At 39.7% G+C, this 21,630-nt stretch overlaps 1 protein-coding gene across 1 annotated transcript in view; it reads right to left on the bottom strand.

Moving 5' to 3' along the window:
* Nucleotides 1-20,958, bottom strand: part of VPS41 (VPS41 subunit of HOPS complex) — a 186,319-nt gene extending 165,361 nt beyond the window's left edge. The window contains exons 1-2 of the mRNA XM_063114079.1: nucleotides 20,915-20,958; nucleotides 11,474-11,512 (exon numbers count right to left, since the gene is read on the bottom strand). Of these exons, the coding sequence (XP_062970149.1) occupies nucleotides 11,474-11,512; nucleotides 20,915-20,935 (60 nt within the window). The 5' untranslated portion in view covers nucleotides 20,936-20,958. The remainder of the gene's footprint in view (nucleotides 1-11,473; nucleotides 11,513-20,914) is intronic.
* Nucleotides 20,959-21,630: the final 672 nt, after the last annotated feature.

The raw sequence follows: 21,630 nt of genomic DNA, 5'->3' as shown, positions 1-21,630 counted from the left end.
CATTGCTCTCTGATACCAGTCTGCGAGATTTATTTAATCCACTGACGTCTCTGGAGAAAACACTCATATTCTAAAGTAAAGAACTGTAGTGACATGGATGCCTGTGATTTTTGTATTTAAAACCGGTCACAATAAAACTGAAATAGCTCATGGATGAAAAGAAACATAGGTCCTATTCAGATTTGTTACAGCATTTCTTGAGCCTGCACAGAAAGGGATGTCTTCAAAGCTTGACAGCATAGAATTAAGCTATAATTGCCAAGTGAAATTATTATTTAAACGACATTCTTGAACAATCACAGAAAAGACACGCACATTTTTATAACTATAGCTCCCCATGGTATTAGCAGTTTCATTACAACTATTTTCTGTATGTTTCTCTTGCTGGACGTATCTGACTCCCAAAACTCTGAGAAATAAAGCCTAAAGAAGAGTGCTAAGGGGACAAGGTCATCCAATCAAATTATTTACTGTATTAGTTTCCTATCATTGCTGTAAAAAATGAAAACACACTTGGCAGCTTGAAAGAACACAAATTTGTTAGTTGACAGTTCTATAGGTTAGAAGTCTGACGCAAGTGGCAGTGGGCTAAAATCAGGATGTCAGCAGGGTTGCATTCCTCTGGAGGCATTAGGGGAGAATCCCTGTCCTCGTCTTTTCCAGCCTCTGGAGACCGCCTGCATTCCTTGGCTAAGGGCCCTCCCTCCACCACCTTCAAAGCCAGAAAAGGCAGGTTGAGGTCTTCCCACATCACATCACTGACCTTCTCTCCTGCCTCCCTCTTCCACTTGTAACGCCCCTTATGATGACACGGGTCCTGTCCAGTTAATCCAGGATACTCTCCCTATCCGAAAGTCAGGTGAGTAGCAACCGTAATTCTCACTTGCCACGAAACATGACATACTCACAGGTTCCAGGGATTAGGATGCAGACATCTTTGGGGACCATTATTCTGCCTGTTACTGAGAAAAACATACGGATCAAAGAAAATAAGAATGATGGTGGGCTATAGAGTTGGATGCCCCCAGCCAAAACCAAAGCTAAAAGACAGTTTTCATTTGTTTGTTTTTAAATCAAATCATGATCTCCTTGAGAACACAGTGTGGGATGAAACAGTTCTCAGTTTGAATCAGGAGGCCAGGAGTGGTCCTTGTTTCTGTTTGACCACAGGCCCTCTCACAGCTCTAGTTTTACCAGCTCCAAAGTAAGGACAGAATGCCAGCTTCACATATAGCTGTTGTGAGGATTAATGAAATGAATTCCTTCATTCACTCGCAAGCAGCTCTGCTAGGAGTAGGGGACAGTATCCCCGCCCTCATAAAAGTGCATGGCATAGACCTGGACAAAAATAATAAAACGGCAGCAAAGGCAGCATGCTTTCTGAATATCTTCTAATGCCATGCAACATGCTAAACACATATGATCTCCTTTACCAGTGCCACCATTCTGCAATGCATAGTACAAGAATTTCTGAAGGCATCAAGGACATTCTGCCACTCTTTCTTTAGCCAATTCCAGCCAGGCCCCGTCACCACAAGTCACCAGAACTGTTCTTACCAGGATCACCAATGGCTTCACCTTTGCAGATCCAGGAGTGAATCCCCAGGCCTCCACTTAGTCCTCCTCTCAGCAGCACTGACATGGTGATCACGCCCTTCATCCTGACATGTGCTCCCCCTTGGCTCCGGGGACACCACTCTGTCTTGGTTCTCCTCAGTCTCCCTCGCTGATTTCCCTTCCTCTACCAGATTTCTCGCATGCTGTAACACCCCTCAGGGTCCAGGTATCAGGCCTCTTCCTTCCCTGTCCTTGTGCCTAAATGATCTATCTCATCCAGTTTTATGATTTCAAACACTGTTTAAATGCTGACTGACAAATTCTTACCTCCAGCCCAGACTAGTCTTCTTTATTCAACAACTTACTAGACAATTCCACTCGGACACCTCAATGACATCTCCAACTTAAAACATCCAAAATGGAACTCCTGACCTACCCCCTGACCCAACCACCTCCTCAACATGAGCACCAAAACCTGCTCTAGCCAGAGTCTTCCCCATCTCAGTTAATAACTCCATCTTTCTAATTGTTCATCCTTGATTCCTTTCTCCCACTTACATCCCCACATCCTAGTGAGGAAATCCATTGACCCTACTTAAAAAACCACAAAACTCTAAATCCTTCATCACCTCTAGCCAGAGTTCTACCAAAGCCTCCTAACTGGTCTCCCTGCTCCCGTTTGTCCCCCTCAGACTTTTTTCAAAACAGCATCCACAGTGATTTTAAGGAAACAAACACCCTCCAATGAATTTCCATCTTATTCACTGTAAAAACAAAAGTCCATAAATTGACCTAGGGGCTCTACATTCTTAGCTTCCCATTACCTCTCAGACATCGTTTCCTAACACTCTGCTCCAGCCACACTCATAACCTCAAAGACACCTAGCATGATCCCTACTTCAAGGCACTGTATTTTCTCCTCCTTTCACCTAGGACACTTTTCCCCCAGATACGTACTCAAATGTCTCCTTAGCAGAGAGGCCTTCCCTAACCACCCAGCACAAAATAGCAACTCCTCAGCCACTCCATATTCCCCTTACCCAGTGTTATTTTTTTTAATCCACATTTATTACCACCTGATATATATTTAACTGTTTTTATGTATTGTCTACCTTCCTCATCAAATACTGGTGTATCCTAGCATCCAGAACATAACAGTATTCAATAAATATTTGTTGAACGAATAAAATGATCAGTCAGTCTTGGACTGCCTAAAACAATTTTTCTCCTAGGTAGTAAAATAATAAATTCTGTTCAAAGATATATCATGCCAGGGGAGTCATGTTCATCTTTTCAATCTCTAACAAGTGGGAGAAATATAGATTCAAAAAGATTGCATCCAAAAAGTTTTTACTAAGTTTCCAAACATATAATTTTTATAATATATGCTTCAAAGGGAATATTTATCCATGCATGAATGATGCAATAATCAGCAGACTTGTTAATATTAATAGCTCATTAAATGAGAGAGCAAGTTTTCAGTCCAAGGGCTATCTGGAAGGATATAACATTATAACTCTATGTTTCATTTTTCTCAGCAATCTCCTAACAAGGTACATTACCATTTTAGTTACTAGTTGCTATAAATTTGTTTATTAAAATTAATACAAGAATCAATTTAAGTTTCAATAAATGATTCATAATGTTCTACTCACCAGGTGAGATAAAAAAATGATTTCTGTTTGATGCATTTTCTGATTAAAAAAGCTCTCTCCTGATTTCTCACAATGACTGGTTTTCATTTCAACAAAACTGAAAAAGAACTCTCCTTGTGGCTGATGCACCTCAAAGCTGCATTTGATTTTAAAAATAATTTCTCATTCAATATAAATAGCACACAGGTTTATTTTAAATAACTTCAGCTATTTTTCAGACCACTTGATTTTATTAAAATTTATATATCTAATATATGCGAGGCCTCTTAACTGTGGTATTCAGAAGAACTAAACCAGATCTAAATGAACACCAGTTTAGGAGGCATGTTTACTAATAACGGTAACAAAAATTATAAAGGCAGAGGTGACATTAGTGTTAATTAGTTAACTGTTCTGTTATTACATGCCTTGACCCAAGCACTGGGTAATGCAACGTATATGCATTTCCTTCAATGGAATACGCGATAGACAAAATAAGCCTTCATTTAGTTACTCGGTTGCATTCATAAATTGCAGGAGGTCACTGGAACCCTTACCTGGTACAAAGCAGACATCTACACATTTCAGTTTCCACTTGGCCATCTCTCTTTAGCCTGAAGTGTTTTCCCATCTTATTCTTTTTGCTGTTCAAGTATAATCTTGAAATGTTAGTCTAACAATTCAATGCTTCTAATGCAAAGTTCTTTGTACAACATAATAAATTCTTCTGAGAAGAGGTGGAATATACTTCTAAATGTATAATACACCAAGAACTTATTAAAAGTAAGCAGTACTTTTACAAAGTATTTGCTATGGTCTGAATGTCTGTCCCCTCCAAAGCTCATGTGGGAGCTTGATTCCCAATGTGACAGTGTTGAACGGTAGGACCTTTAGGAAGTGACTGAATCATGAGGGCCCTGCCCTCATGAATGGATTAAACCATTAATGGGTTAATGGATGAATAGTTATCATGGGAGTGGTACTAGGGGCTTTATAAGGAGAGCAAGGGAGCACATTAAAAATGCTCTCGCCTGACCCCCATGACATGATTGCCTGCATCACCATGGATGTCTGTAGAAAGTTCTCACCAAGAAGGCCCTCACCACATGTGCCCCCCAGACTCGGACTTCCTAGCCTCCAAAACTGTAAGAAATAAATTTCGTTTCTTTACAAATTACCAAGTTTCAGTTATTCTGTTATCAGCAACAGAAAATGGACTAATACAATATACATCCCACGAAGCAGAGCTGTTTCAGTTGCCAGTTCTATGACTAATGTACTCCACAGCACGTTGTTCATATCCCACAAATAGGAAAGACCCTACAGAAAACAAAGACATTTCTGTATCGTTGGTGCCTCAATTTCCTCTCCCTGAATTAATGATCTACTTAGGAATAAATCTGTGTTGTGTTATGCCACTACAATTTTGGAATTCTTTGTTACTTCAACATTACCAGCCTCTCCTGCCTAATACATTACCTGATAGGATTGTGGTCCATAATAAATGAGATAATCCATGCAAAGCGATACTTGGCCCACAGTAAGTGCTCCACAAATGGACCTACAAACATTGAAGTAGTTGATGATTCTTCAGGATTTAAATATTGCCTTGCATTAAAAGATATACCGTAAGAATGACATACATCAGATATTGGAATGATCTGACAAGGATTTTAAAGCAGCCACTAGAAATTCCTTCAACAAGCAATTATAAATTCCCTTGAAACAAATGAAACAACAGGATGTCTCAGCAAAGAAAGAAGCATTTATTTTTAAAAGAACAGAAATTTTAGAACTGGAAAATATAATAACCAAAAGAAGTAACTAACTGGATGGGTTCAATAGCAAAGTGGAGATGACAGAGGACAGAACCAGTGAACTTGAGGACAGATCAATAGAATTCATCCACTCTGAACAAGAGAGAAAATAGACTTAAAAAATGAACAGAAAGACTCAGGAACCTGTGGAACAATATAAAAGGGCTAACATGCATATTTTAATTTAAGAATTCCAGAAGGAGAGGAGAAAATGGGACTGAAAAACTCTCTGGAGAAATAATGGCTAAAAACTTTCCAAATCTGGTGAACAACATAAACCTACAGATTCAAGAAACTGAGCAAACCCTCAACAAGATAAATCGAAGAGATCACATCAAGAGACATCATAATTAAAACAACAAAAGAGGAAAATCTTAAAAGCAGCTAGGGAAACACAGCACGTCACTTAAGGGGAGGCACCAATTCAAATGACAACGATTTCTCATCTGAAGCAGCACACACCAGGAGGAAGTGGCACAGCACTTCCGAAAGAAAGAACTGCATGTGGTGAAAAGATCCGTCAACAATGAAGGGGAAATAAAGACATCCCCAAATTTAAAAAACAACCAAGAATTTGTCACTTGCAAGAGTGGCTAAGGGAAGTTTTCTAAACAGAAAAGAATAGAAGATAGAACAGAAGGCAGTAGATGGTAGAAGAAGGCGTAGGACTTCAAAAAGGGAAGGACAACACATGAATGGGTGAAAATAGGGTAAATGTGACACAACATATATAGTCCTTTACATATATTTATTTATATGTATAACACTTCTTTTCATGAGTTTCTTAAATCATATTTGATAGTCAATACAAGAAGTGTAATACCAACTGATGTGGTATTAAATAGATATAAAGTAAATGTTTAAAACAATGGGACTTAAAAAGTGAGGATGGTAAAGGGACCTAAATGGAAGATTTCTACACTGCATCGTGGATACCAGTAGACGGTGATAAGTTATGTATATATGTTTTAATACCTAGAGCAGCCACTAAGGAAACTATACAAAGTAATTCATAAACATTATAAATAAAAAGACAGAATCCCCAAAAAATGTTTAAGTGACTCACAGGAATAGATGAAAAGAGAAACAAGAGAAATAAAAAACAGAGGAAACAGAAAATAAAAAATGGCAGCCTTAAGCCCCAACATATCAACAATTAACTTAAATGTGAATAGTGTAAACATATCAATTAAAAGACTAACTGGCAGAGTGGAAAAAAGCCAATCTCAAAAGACTACACCCTGTATGGTTCCATTTATATAATATGCATAAAATGACAAAATTATAGAGATGAAGAACAGATTAGTGGTCACCAGGGTTGGGGGCAAGCAAGGGAGTGACTGTGACCACAAAAGGACAGCACAAGGGAACCTTGTGAAAAAACTGTTCTGTATCTTGACTGCAGTCGTAGTTAAATGAATCTTCACCTGTGATAAAATAGCACAGAACTAAGTACACACACACCCAAATGAGTGCAGGTGATGCTGGTGAAATCTGAATAAGGTCCGCAGATTGTATCAATATATATTTCCCAGGGTGATCCTATCCTGGTCATGAAAGTTGTTATCCCTTGGGAAGTGGGTGAAGGGTATAAAGAAGCTCTCTGTATTATTTCTTACAAGTGCATTTGAATCTACAGTCATCTCAAAATAATAAAATCTTCTAAATATTTCAAGAAAAAAATGTATATTAGAGTAAAAACAATTTTGGTTTTATATGAAATTTTGGATACCATAAAAGAGGCTGAGAAGTAAACCAAACTTTCCCCTAACTCCCTTGTTAGTCTCTGAGACGAAAAAGAAGACCATACAGTTTCATTCTGGGTTCCAGAGCTTTGCAACCCAAAAGTTCTCCAACATCAGTACAGAAGACTACTATAATATGTACAGAGACGAATGTGCTTTGTTTAAAAAAAAAAAAAAAAAAAAAAAAAAAATATATATATATATATATATATATATATATATATATTGTTTTGCTAAGTATATAAGTAATGCATATTTGTTATGGAAAATTTAGAAAATAAAGCCAAATAATGATAGTAAATAAAATAAAAATCACATGACCCAGTGATAATACGGTCTTGTATTCTTTTTCCTATGCTTATAAGTGGATTTTGGAGTGTGGAGAGGAACTGGAATATACTCTAAACCAGGAATTGGCAAACCATGGCCTGTGGGCCACATCTGGCCAGACACCTGTTTTGTACAGCCCACCAGCTAAGCACAGTGTTTACACTTTTAAGTGGTTACATATGTACATAATATCCTTCATATTGCCTCTCTGACTGGAAGGCTTTAATATTTAGCACCTAGACCTTTACAGAAAAAGCTTGCCAACCCCTGCTCTAAATGGCATTTTTGTAAAAAGTGTTTTTCAATTAAAAAGATAGTATGAATATTTTTCTTATCTAAATATTAATATCATTAGTGTTAGTGGCAGAATAACAATCCATTATATGGATATACAATTTTTAAGTCAATTTTTTATTTCTGGATATTCAGCCTCTTTCCGAATTTTTGTATTATAAACAAAGCTAATAAATACCCTTGCAGCTAAATCTCTGCACACAGAAATGGATGTACCTTTTGAAGGAGGTCTAACATAACTAACATTATTTATTTTATAAATTATTTTATAAGTATTTTTACAATTATTATTTTGTAAATACATAACATATATTTTATGGTAAAACAGGAATCTTATTAAATAATTAATGTTACATTTAAATTAAGCTTTACAACCTCACCATAATTTCCTTTACCGACCTCATCTCCTGCCTACCTCCTACATTCCCGCTGCACCGAGTGTCACACAGTTGGCTGAGGATACGTGCACTTGTGTGACTCAGTCTCTGTGCCCTCCATCTCCAAGGCTCCCAGCCTCTCTGCCCAGACTCATCTTCCAAGGTTCCAGGCACTCGCTCTTGAAGACTCTAACTGAAGCGGTTCCTGACTACTCATCCACTCCTCTATGCTCTCACCACTTATACCATAACGATCTTCCCCGAGTACTGAAAAAACTCAGTGCTTGAAAATGGGAGTGAAATCCTTTCAGAAAATGTACTTCTTTGTCACATTTTTCAAAAGTAAAGCACCATCTAAGAAACAGGCTGGTTCATCACATCAAGGTGGAACAAATAGCACGCTACATATGAAAACCAAATCCTAAATAGGAGGACCAGTTTAGTTATCCTACAAAATCTGCCACAACTAATTAAGTATTAATATAAATGCAAGTCCCTTAACTATGTAGCCTATTAAATGACATACTTGGTTGTGATATGGTTTTGAATTTCTACTTTAACTGCAAAGTACAAGTTAAAATTCTTAAAGTTTCACATACTGAAAATACACCACTTTTCATTATATTAATTATACTATACTCAGCAATTTCATTTCATTTGGTTGCAGTTTATAAAAAACATATGGGCAGTTTTGGGCAGACAATTTTCTTCTCTTAGACATACTTTAAAATAGGAATGTCAGTGAAACCTGAATCAATGGTCTTCCTGATATAATATAAAAGCCCAGTTTTTTGAAATGCATCATTTCAAAAAATGATAAAACACTACACACTATTTTTCATAAAAATGGAAATTATCTGAGCACCCGAATGAAGAAAAGGTAGAATTATACAAGGAAAATGCCTGTCCCACAAAAGCTTAATAGTTACAAAACCTAATGGGAAAGAGAGAGAAAGAAGAGAAAGGAATAGTGAAGGATTCACAGGGGACAGAATGGTGTCTCAAAATACTACTCCTGGAACTGGAAAGTGATTCAAACTGAATAAAGAAACACAAGGAAAATCTCCCCAAAGACTTGACGGCAAACACTTTGTTCACAAAGCCTAAACCTGGTCTATCAGCAGCCTGTGAGTACTTTGTCGGTCCACAAACTCACCAGAATCAGTAACATCTGGGAGAGCAACCACTTTCATAGAGTAGTGGGGGGTCTCTCCAACCCACGAGGTTGAAGCACCAACCTGAAAAACGAGCCACTATCACCTGGTCTGAAAGACAAGGTGAAAATCACTAATATTTCCGGAGTGCTTCCTGTGTGCTAGGTGCTATACCAGATGCTTTACAAACATCAATATTATTCAGACCTCACGGCAACACACAAGGCAAGCAATAACCCCCATTTTTCACACGAGGAAACTGAAGAACAGAGGAGGCGAGTGCTACGTCCAGGCCACACAAAAAGCACAAAGCACAGCTGAGACGAACCCAAGGGCCCAGCTCCAGTCCTTTAGCACCATCTCAAGCACAGGACACCAGAGCTAGAAGGTAAAACAAGGGAAGGAGCCCAGAGGTGAGGGCCATTTCTCCTGTAAATCAGCTGTATGGCATCAGACAGTCAAGCCACCCCTTGGGTCTCTGTTTCCTCGATTTTAAAATAACTACTTTTTCCTTCTATTTCCTTCTGAGTTTAGTCAACTCTCATTCCCTAACTTCCTAGGATTTTTTTTTTGTCCCTTTCTATTCTAAGTTTTTGAATTTCTGATGTAAAGTAGTTTATCATATCTGCAACTGCCTATTCAAAGATCCTCAATTCATGACACAGTGTTATGACACCTTTTTCTGCTGCTGAAAATTTTTGATTCTCACTTTCTGTTCTTCCTGGAGTAGCTTTGTATGGATGTTACCTGTCATTTCTGATCATTTTTGAGTCGTCTTGGATTTTCCTGGATAGCAAAAATAGATGCTCCCATGGAGGGGTAAGGTATCTGGGGGGTTCACAAGGTTTCTGAGTTATGCTGGTGAAATGGAGTGCATTTTCTTTTCTAAGTGGCACCTCTGTTTGGTGGTGGGAGAGGAGTAGATAAGCCTCCTGATCTTATGATGTTCTTTGTTTCTGGGCACCTTTAATTTCCTCTGCTGTTCCTTTCTAAGGGATGCCTCTCCCATGTCTCCCAGAAGAAGCACCATCCAACACTGTTACCTCTGGTTGCACGTACTTTCAAGCCCCTTCCTTTAAATTCCCCAAATACACCAGTTTTCCGATCTGTTCTCTCTGCATTCGGCCACCCCTAGGGCTCTTTGTTTCTGACCAGTCTCCATCTGACCTTCAGCTCCAGCATCAACTCCAGGACTGGCTCTGCTGGTTTCACATGTTTATTTCCCCACTTATAACAAAATTCGGAAGTTCGTAGTACTCCTTGTTTCCTGATTATACTGGAGGCCTCGGTTATGTGTGCTTTTATTTGCTCTCCTTGTTGATCCGTTTAGTATCTGGAGGATGTGTAGAAAGATTTAGGTACAGGTGACTGCCAACACCCTCCCCAGCTGTAAAATCAAATTCCTGGACAGAGCTCTAACACTGCATGATTTTGTACCAATGATTCTGAAAACAAGGGATTCTCAGTTATCTAGAGATTTCCAAACATAAGAATGGTGATCTGAAATGATTTTCAATACTTTATTAGAAATTAACAAATATCATATCCTGCCTATAAGCAAATTCAGAAACGCCTTACCAGGAGCCCCATAGTAATAGAGGTCCTTAGTAGTGAAAATGTTAGGGGCCATGACTACATGAGAGCATAATATATAAGATGCTTTCTAGAGAAATATGGATAAGTGCACCTTTTCCCTCAAAAAGGAAACAAAACTCATGTAATAACTATATGCAGTATCGATCCAAATTTAACAGACTATCATGGCTACAGTCCCATCAGTATGGATTTCCAGCAGGTTACCACAGATACTTCTTCATTCCCCTGAGCTACAGAATATGCTACAAGGAAAAAATGTACTTCTTATTAGTCCATCTATAAAATTCATAAGCTATTTAATCTGTATTATGCTTAAACTTATTACTTACGCATGGTCTTAAAAAGAAAAAATTTTTAAAGTCCTTCTTTATATTTACTTCATTCTCCTTAAAATATAATCTTTAATTTAACTCCTCAACAGCTATTTTAAAGTGGTTAGTCTCCTTTTTATTTAAAGAAATACACTACAATTTCAATGATTCAGAAATTACACCAGACTGGCCGGTTAGCTCAGCTGGTTACAGCATGGTGCTGATAACACCATGGTCCAGGATTCAATCCCTGAACCGGCCAGTAGCCAAAAAGAAATCACACCAGTGAACATTCCATATTCATTAAAAGAACACATGAAGACTAAATACTATAAAATCTACAGTGGCTATTTTTTAAAAACAGGTTTTTAAAGTGTTGAGATCAGTTTCTAAAACTTTGCATCAATTTTTCCCACTGCCAACATGCTTCAGGTTAAAATATTGCTCTAGATGAAGAGAGAATTTTCCATTCCTTTTCCTATTTACAATTTAAGCTAATCCATTTAATACTGTCAAAGACAACAGGCATGCTCAATCACTATGGCCCTATGTTACACCCCCAGCCCTGGGAATGTTCCATTGAGCAAAGCAGAGCAAGTTGAAGACAATGGCATGGTCAGCTACAAACCCCAAGGATCCTCCTGAATTGCCACCTTACCTCAGACTCATCTGTAGATTCTTCAAGAGACCCGGTTTCCTACAAAGCATAGAGGGAGAAAATGGTCAGAAGAGATGAAAATAGAATAAAAAACATTTGCAAGGGAAAAGAATATTTGTGTCCCTACCACTAACACCTCTTTTTGGAAGGGAACTTGCAACCACACTTCAGAAGACTTCGTGTGCTCGACTCTCACGTGCCTCCTACAACTTCTCTACACTACACCCCGACGGGCTGGAGATGGTTTACTCTGGGGTCACACAGATCCACGATCCTGTTGACCTCCCTCAAAGAGTCAGCACATGAACCAATCACCCCAGGAACTTCTCATCGGAGGGCCTGGAAGGCTCTTTCTCTCACTAGTAATGGAAATCCATCTGGCAAAGCGGCTTCACTGATCTCAGAAGGGATGTGGAAACTGCCATCTCAAATTACCTACCAGCCAATTTTTATACTGAAGAGCTCTGGTGCTATTATTATGTTATTAATATGGTTGAGTCTAAATGACTGCCTTGCTAATTAAAATAGCTTTTAAAAAAGAATCCCTCTGCAGTGGTACCTATCAGACCCTGTGCAAACAAGCCGTATAATTTACATGCACTCCTTAAACCATTAACACTAAGACAAATTCTGCCATTTAATAGTTTCCCTCTTGCTAGACAGTGAATCTTGCTGCTCTGGAAGAAACAAAGTGAAAAGGGAAAAAGTGACTTGCTCCTGCTCATCTCTCACCTGTCCACAGAAAGAGAGAATGTGCTGATGCCATGCATCCTCAAGGAGGTCAGCAAAATGAAGATTTACTTAACGCACTTACAGATATCAATAGCAACAAAAGGTACAACTAATATGCTGACACTGAATGTAAGCATTTTACAACAATCCATGAGATAAACAAAGGGGAAAAAAAAAAAAGACCAAGTACATTTTAGATATATCTAAGATCTTTCAAGGAAAGAAAAAAAAGAACATTTTAAAGAAAGTCAAATGCATATATTACTCAGTAGAGGTTGGATAGCAGGATAAATTCAAAGCTAGTGTTTAAAAACATTTTAATTTTATTCATCAAAGATCAGTAAGAACCTGGTTGGTGGCAGGCACCCTGAGGAATACAGCCTTGTGGACAATCTAGCCCCTGCCCTCAAAGGCCAGCTAGCTGGAAAATGGAGATAAGTGTTACTTGTACATAATTAAGAATTTTATTAACCATTAAACTATGATAAATATTAGAATCTCTTCTTATATCCCAATGAAGCCTGTTTAATTTAATGTTAGTCTAAGCCTTACAAAGTTCTTATTAATTTGGAACTACAAACATCCACAGTAACTTTTTGTTCTTGACACCACATTAAAAAAACCGAATTCTTCTACTACTCAGCAGTTTTCTAGACAGTTGATAACCTGTATCATGCCCATCCTTCTAAAATGTTTCTCCTCTGCACCAACCACCCCAGTTCCTGGCTTTAGTCCCCTTACCGTACTGAACCTCCGCTTCCGCACACATCCCACTTTAGCATTAATAGTCACTATTTTAACTCCTCTACTGAACATCTATTATAAATTGTTCTTAATGCTAATTGCTTCACCTGAAGCATCTTGAAATCTCCTAACAACCCCTGAGGTCAGAACAGTGAGGGTTACAGGTTAAGCTTACTGACTTCTAACACTCCTTCCATCCCTGTGAGTCCCTGAGTATGTATGTTATTAGCATGAGCAAAACAAGGCTTTGACAACTGTGCCAGCAAACCGCACCTAGATTCATATTTCTCTTATCTAGAATTCAAAAAAGATACCTGAATACTCTTCAGAAAAATTACATTAGACCTAAGGACAATTTTTTATTTGGAATCTATTCAAATATACACATGGGGTAAATGGGCAAATGCCCTACTCTTGTTCTTCAGGAAAACAAAAACATAAGTCCCCAACCACCAATTTCAATCCAAAAACGCAAAATCAAATTACGCTCTTGCTCCATACCAGAAAGCATGCAATGCCAGAACCTGACACCTCGAGGTGTGCTGATCTCAGAGACCTGAGTCTTCAGGAAAACCAGGTTCTGTGAGTAGCTTCTGTGGCTGCTGGTGTCAATTGAGAACATTCACTCCAGGAAACTCAGTCTCACCCTCAGCACCAGCACAAAGCTCCCAGACAGATGTGGCTTCAAAAAAATTACACTTTTGTCCACAGTCCTACCAAAGCAATGCATCAACGCAGCAGCGCCTTCAGGAATTAGCCTGGTCTGTTATTTCTCAGTTTCATTCATTCATCAAGCCCTCCGCCGAGTGTTTTTGAGATAGAGAGGCAAACAAGAAGACATAAAGTGAATGTCCTTGGTGAAGGATCCAAGCAGCACGGCTGAACCCTGAGAAAGTTATCATTTATAAAGAGTCAGTAGTTTTCAAAGTTTTTAGCTCACTCTCTTGCTCAAAAGAATCTTAACTTTGAATCATGCAAACGTAAGTTATAAAATTGTGCTGTTCCCTAAGTGAAGTAAACTAGGCACAAAAGACAAAATATTGTATGCTTCCAACCAAGGGCAGAGGGAAGAGGTATTGGGGAGTTGCTGTTTAATGGGCACACAGTTTCAGTTTGTGGTGATGAAAAGTTCTGGTGATGAATAAATAGATGGTTGCACAACAATGCAACTGTACTTAATGCTACTGAATTGTGCACTTAAAAATGGTTAAAATGGCAAATTTTATGCTATGTATATTTTACCACTATAAAAAAAATGCATGCTGTTCTGGTTGGAGCAAATGTAACGGGCCAGAAGACACCAGTGACACACATACCCTGAATGAATTCCGGGGAATAGGCTGAAAGCTCAACTCACAATCATTTCCCTTTACATTTCCTTTGCAAACCTATCCCTTAAACGCAATCATCTATCCAAATAGCTTTACTTAATGATCTCATGCCTTGACATGAGACCTCTAATCCATTCATCTACTGCCATCAGCATTATCTTCCAAAGCACTGATCCCGCTGGTCAGTGCCCTCTTCAAAGAACCCTCATAGTCTCCAGCCTTAAGAGCAGATTTCAGATTCCCCAGCAAGGTAGTCAAAGCCCTTCGCAGCTTGGCCCCCAGCAGACCGTGAGCCTCACTTCCCACTTCTCCACAAACCTATGGCCCTCCAGCCACACTGGATGACGACCCACTGAGATGTCACGTGCTCATGTCTCTATGCCAGACGTGGCAAAACGACCTGGGATCTGGATGTGGCCTATAATGTTTTGTTTGGCCTGGGTGGCGTTTTTTAAAAGCCATCCATATAAAAATCTGTATTTGTGACTTCATGAAACTTAGACTGCATGTCTACACAGTATCCACATTTCTGCATCATGTCAGTTGGAGCTGAGCAGTTATGCCTGAGACAGAATGCACCTCACCCGCCACCACCACTCCCCGAACTTCCTACACCAAGGCGATCCACTCAGGTCTGTCGCCACCTGCCCGCCTTGAATTTGCGATCCTTGCTCAGAGCCTTTCCTTACATCATTCCCTCTGTGCATACAGCCCTCAGCCCGACTCCGCACTCATCCCAGTGGTCTTCCCACTCCCAATATGCTCTCCAGGCTTAATGGAACCCTCAGGGGTACCTCAGGGAGAGGGGCTGCCAGGCAGTCAGGCTGAGGGTCTTCATTCTTGCTTCAGCATCAAAGCTTGGTTTCTATGTTTTAAATTTTCATATTGCCAACGTGAGGTTTAAAGTTTGAAAATCACTAGCTATTTCTAAATCCTAACCTTTCTTCTCAACACAACTTAGGTCTCACTCCTTCACAGAATTATCTCCAGCGAACCTAGGCCACAAGGTCCTGATCCGGTCTCCTGTGGTCTTTGTTTCTTCCCATACCCGTCAGCTAGCACCCAATATTAACTGCCTTATCCTACTCATTATCATTTTTAATACATCGTGGATAAACCCGAAGGCTTTGGCCTCTTTGTGTCCCAGTATCCTAACCGTAGGCACAGCTCAACATGTTTGCTGGTATTGATGACAGGAAATAAGAAGCCAATCTAAAACAAGAATATGCTGCCTCCTCTGTATATTTCCTTTCCATTTATGAGGAATACCAAGTGTATTTTCTCTAGACAGATGCTTAACTTAGCTCATGCACCAGGCCAGTCCAGCAGGGGGCTAGAGGGAGGCAGCAGCAAACCAGGGCACAGCAATTCCACGAGAATGCTAACAACCTAGCAGAGCCCCTCAGGCTTCAGAAGGCCCACCCCTACACCAGTCCTACAGTCAGCACAGGGCTCAATGACAGTGGCCTGGGAGAAGACTCAGCACGAGTGACCTCAGAGGCCAGGAGGGGGATGGGGAAGACTGTCAGTGCAGGAGAGAGAGAAGCCAGGACCTCCCAGACTTGTGAAGACTTGTGAATGTTGAGGGTGTGCACACTGTGGAGAAAGAAAACAGAATCTGTGGGAGAACTGACAGGCTGGAGCCTGAGGAAGGGCAGCTCCAAACTTTGCAGGAGGGCTGAGCTGGCTCTGTGTTGCATGAAGACCATAAAACAGAGCAGAGACCAGGCCCTGAGAAACCAAGGCCTGGAGACAGATGTGAAACACTTAAGTGCCACCTTCTCTCTCTTCCCGACAAACTGTGTGCCCCAGCTGAACTTAATGGGAAAGAGGGATGTGACAGACTCCAACGTGTGACGTGGGCACAGGAAGAAGGAACTATTTTGTGACATGTATTTGATATCCCTGTGTCAGAGAGTCTCAATTTTAAAAAGCTCAAAGGAGCTGTGGCCAGTTTTAGGCACCAGAGACTAGGCTGGTGGAGTAGGAAAGATGAAGGAGCACCTGGGGAGCTGGCAGGAGGAGGGAGACTCAGCTTACCAACCCCACTCAACCCTCTGGGCTCAGCTACCACACTCATTCTGCACATGAAGAAAAACCTGGACATCTGCCCCAGTGTGGAAAAGGGGACAAGCTCAGTGACCCAGTCCCAAATCTGACTTTGCATTAGAATCATGAAAACTTAATTTGGGGTATTAGCTAATACCCACTAACACACTCTATCTTCACAGGCTCTGATTCAGTAGGTGTAAAATAAGAGTCTGGAATCACAAGCATTTGTTAACAAAAAACGCGAAGGACAACCAGGCGTCAAGAAGAAAAAGAGGCAACTGTGACCAAGCAGCCATGAATGGGAACTGCATGAGACACAGAAGCCCTGCTCTGATGAGTGACCCTCTCCAAGGTGGAGATGTGGGGGGCTAGGGAGATTACTAATCAGCTAGTGACATCAGCTGCCAGCCAACCACCCAGATGAAGATGAGTGGAAAAACTTATACAGCAATAAGGAAGTACAGTTAAGCTAATTTGTCACTACACTTTGGTTACATGGTAAAAAGTGGGCCCTCTGAAAATGTGGGTGATCCTGTGCTTTTGCAACATCTTCTTTGGGCTGTGTTTTTCCTTTAGTTATTGGTAACATAGCTTTTAAGGGATTTGTCTTGGCCAAACTATAATAAAACAGAATTGTGCATACCTCAGCCAATTCCAGGTTGGATGATTGATCTTTGTCCTATTTATAAGACAATCATTTCAACCTAGCCACTTTAACATTTTTATCTCATTTTATGCTCACTAGAGTCTCGGGCAATAAAGTTCCCAATTTACAGGCAAGAAAACCGAGGCACCCAAGAATGTGTTGACTTGATTTTTTATTTTATGAATAATCACATGGGGGTATACAGATCATGAGTGTGCCATCTGATAATCAATAAATGATCAACGATAAGGACAGAGTTTCCCTAATATCTAAAATGTGGAGGGAGAATTCAAAGTAGAAATTCTCCTATCTGGTCAAGGAACAGGTGGTCTGATTGCTCAAATACTTTAATGGACCAGGCTCCAGGCGGCTGAGAAGGAAAGATGAAAGGTACCTGTGGAGCTGACAGGAGTTAATAATAAGAGAATGTAATCTACATCACACTGGAATTAGTAACTTTCAAAAGTTTCCAGCAAGAGAAAATAATTTCACAAAAATTCTACTGAACCTAATTTATAATTAGAGAATTTAGAAAGCCTTTCTCCCCCCCAAATAAACTCATTTAAACATTTATTAAATGCCTAGTACCTATAAAGCACTAGACCTTGGGGGGGCTACAGACATAAGTAAGCTCTCGACCTTCTTCTTGAGGACTCAGCAATCTGGAGGAGAGATAAGACAAATATACAAACAACTAGACATCAAGCTGAATGTTATTCATGAGAGAGGTATAGACAAATACTATCGGGCTTCTGTGATTACGAAGGTCAACTATAAATCAGTTTGGAGCAAAGTAAAACTGCTGGTTAGAAGATTTCCAGGCAGAATGCAGGTTATTAGTTCTTTCTTTGAACTATAAAATATATATGTAGTTACTTTTCTGAACTACTTTTACCATATCTGGCAAAAGCAAGAATTTCCCAATGACTTCAAACTTTTTTTCATTCATATTCAAAAAGTGACTTTATTTTCAGGCTCTGTGAACTGTTTTATATTGTGTTAACTCACTTTGAGCACATGTCACTATTTTTGGGGGGAAAAAGCAATCACCAAATGACACTCAGGAAAATTAATGCAGAGAGGTTTAGTTTTGTGTCATTCATTTGGAAAGGCTGTTTGCATTTACAGGACATGGTACCAAGAAAAAAAAGCTTCTTTTGTCCTAACCTATAACTTGTCACGGTAGTCCATGTAATAACATATCTCAATTCCTAAAGCACTCAGGAGTAAAAGATATTATGCCATGATTTTCTAAAAGGTTCAGGGCAGCAAAATAGGACAATGTGAAAAAGCAAATTTATTTACTCCACTTTTAAACACTTTTAGCTTTCAAAAAGTTGTATCATAAAGGTCTACTATCTTTGCCACATTTCGATGGCTTCCTACTACGAAATGTAAAATGCACCAATCAAGCAGAGTGAGAGAAGCCTAACCATTTTTGCTCTATAAAGGACTGATAATGCAGACACAACAATTTACTAGTTTTCGTATAAAAAATAAACCGAACAATTTGTGAATGCTTCTTTCTGCCATTGACAATAGCTGGTCTTTTTAAGAAACACTGACACCACCAGGGAGGTGAATGCCCACTCTAACTATATACTGGCTGTTAAAGCATCAAAGGTGGAATATCAGCTTTAAGGAAAATCACTAACAAGAAAAAGCTAATTCTTCTTCATAAAATAAAAAAAAATCTAGATTTGTGTTCTTAAGTATATTTAAAAAGGCAGGTTTCTAGTGAAAAAATTTTGAGCTTTGGAGTCAGAAGACTGGAGACTTATTACAGGTATAAACCTGAGCAAATTACTCAAGTTGTCTGAATTTCAATTTCCTTATCTGTAAAATTCAGTAATTTCACACATATTTATTAAGTAGCAAGCAATATTCTAGGTGTCCTGCATACAGCAGTAAAGAAATCCTGGTCATGGTGGAGCTTACATTCGAATTGTGAGAGTATATAGAAATACACAAAATACGCAGAAGAAAAAAAACTAATTTAAAAACACAGTAGGTCAAGTGGTGATGAACCTTATAGAGAAAAATAATGCAGGAAGAAGGTTTCAAAGAATGGTCATAGAATGGCTCACTCAACAAGAATGTCTCTTTGTCACTTAGACAAAGATATAAAGGAAGTGAGGGGGAAAAAACCCTGTAAATATCAGAGGTCTTAAAAGGGAACAGCATGAGCAAAGGCCCTGAGGTAGGAACATGCTTGTTGTAGGAACAATAAGAAAGCCAGTGCAGAAGAAACCCCTGTAAGGGCTTTGGCTTTTCCTCCAAGTGAAATTGGAAGGTTTGGAACATAAGAGGTATTTGACCTGACTTATACAGTTATATCAGAATAAACATTTACTTCACAGAATTATGTTTGGAGGACCAAATACATGTGAAAGGGTTTGTCTGTTTGTTTTAACAGGAAAGTGATGTAGAAATGTAAAACTTTATTATATCCCTAACTTTCCATGTGTTTTTTTTTTATTTTATTTTATTTTTTTTTACATCAGACAGCTTTGCCAAATTTCTTCTGCACAAAACAGTGGTAAATACTAGGAACTTCCCCCATTTCTATTGCACTATACCTAAGGACATAAGGAACTTGGTTTTTTGCTTTTAAATCAAACCATGAAACAATTATATTTCAACATGAAATAAATATGAACAATGTGAAAAAGCAATCTCACCACTAATCAAAGAGCAATGGCAGTCATGAAATGACATGTTCTAAATGAGTGTTTTCCTTTGACCTGCCCAGAATGGAAAAGGAAGGCTCTAAGTGTCAGGTAAGAGATTCTCCTGTTATCACATTGACCAATCGAACCAAATACTTCGTGGTCAAATTTCTTAATTATTGGTACGTAAAAATGTATACATGGCAAATCTTCACTATGAATTGAAAACAAATGACGTTGCAAATGGTTAAAAACTAAATTATTGAAGCAGGTAAACATCTCATGATACTAAGCAGCCCATCATCAAGTCACTTTTTGGAGGCAATCATGGCATGTGAGGAAAACAGTACCAAACTGAAATGACACGGGAAATGGAAGCTTATGCCTCCCCACCCCAAGCCTTGGTCTGCTTCTCTTTTTGTCGTTTTAATTTTATTTTATCACCTCATCTAATGTGTGGCTATCATTACCGCTATCTGAAAATAATTCGTAACCCCATCACTAATTTCTACCCTAAACTCCAGTACCACATTGCCAGTTGCTGACTGGACTCTGCCATCCGATGTCCTGCAAGCAACAATAATCCCATTTAACTTTTACCGAGCCCAAGAGTTCTAAGCACTTTAACTATGTGTTTTAATTCATTCCATCTTAAACCACCCTCTGAGGACGTACTATTATTATCTCCATCTTATACATGAAAGTTAAGTAAGTAGCCCAAAGTCACACATTTAGTTAAGAAAGGGAACCAGCACTGGAGCCTAGGCCCTGCCACGGGTGCACTTACTCCCTGCTGCACAGCAACAGTGCCCTAGCTCTGAACTTAAATCCAACACACACAAAACAAAACTCATCATCTACTTTCTCTCAGCTCTCACTGTCCTACTTCAGGTGGAAAGCAACTTAAATTTCAGCCACCTGGCCTCAAAACTCAAGCCATCTCTTAACCCTCCCACAAGCAGTCAGTCCCTGGGGGTAACCCGACCTGCCTTCATGCCAAGATCTCACAGAGCACTGGCCACACAAACCAGGCCCCAGGAAAGGCCGCCTCCGGAACGCCAGGGGTTTCGGTGCGCTTTCCCGGGTGCCTTCCCGGGCAGGCATCCGACCTCGGCTCTCGGCACCCCGGAGGGAACTCCCACCGCCCCGCCCCGTCCTGCCGCGAGTCCGCCTCGCCCTTCAGCAGCCTCGCAGCTCCACGGGCCTCCCTCCACCTCACCCTCGTCTCCCCATCCCTGGGCGCTCAACAAACAGATGCAGCCTTTACCTGCTCCTCTGCTTCCGCCATGGTGCGGCCGGAGAGTCACATGACAGACCCGGAAATAACCGAAACCAGACACTGTCCCGGGGCCTGCCGGGAAATGTAGTTTCAGCCGCACCTGAGCCTAGAGGTCTCTTCCAGCCGCTGAATCGGCTGGGGCTCCTTTCTGCTTCCGACTCTCCAAGCTCGGTGAAGGGCTGCTTTGGAGAATCTATACGTAACCATCGTTAATGCTATGATTTATTTTATTGTAATTCTTGTTTCTGTGATTATTATAGTATTTATTGAGCACTTGATATATGAATTATCGCATTTAACACTCCCAGCAATTCCTGCTATTATCCCTGTTTGTAGATGAGAACACGTAACTCAGAAACCACAGTTACTAAAAGGCAGAACTAGGATTGGAATTTGGCCCTGTCAAATGATTTTTGTTGTGATTGCCAAACGCTGCTTACTCTAAAAGTGTTCTCACCTTTGTTTTTTTAAAGCGTAGTAAACGAATATAAAGCAGTCTTTGCGGTAGAGAACCCGAGAACAGTTTACACTCCAACAAATATTATTTAATTCCTACTGCTTGCTACTTTAAGTTCACATCTTCTAGCAAGTGAACACTGAAATTTTTTTCAATCTCTGTTGTTTAAATTATTTGTTAAACTTTTGTTGAGTGTATTCTATAGGTAAATATTCAGGATGGAATATAAACTTGTCCTTGATAAAAT

This window comes from Cynocephalus volans, chromosome 11 (assembly GCF_027409185.1).
Source record: "Cynocephalus volans isolate mCynVol1 chromosome 11, mCynVol1.pri, whole genome shotgun sequence".
NCBI lineage: Eukaryota > Metazoa > Chordata > Mammalia > Dermoptera > Cynocephalidae > Cynocephalus > Cynocephalus volans.
The sequence above is the reverse complement of the archived record's forward strand: the minus strand, read 5'-3'. Positions and strand labels throughout refer to the sequence as shown.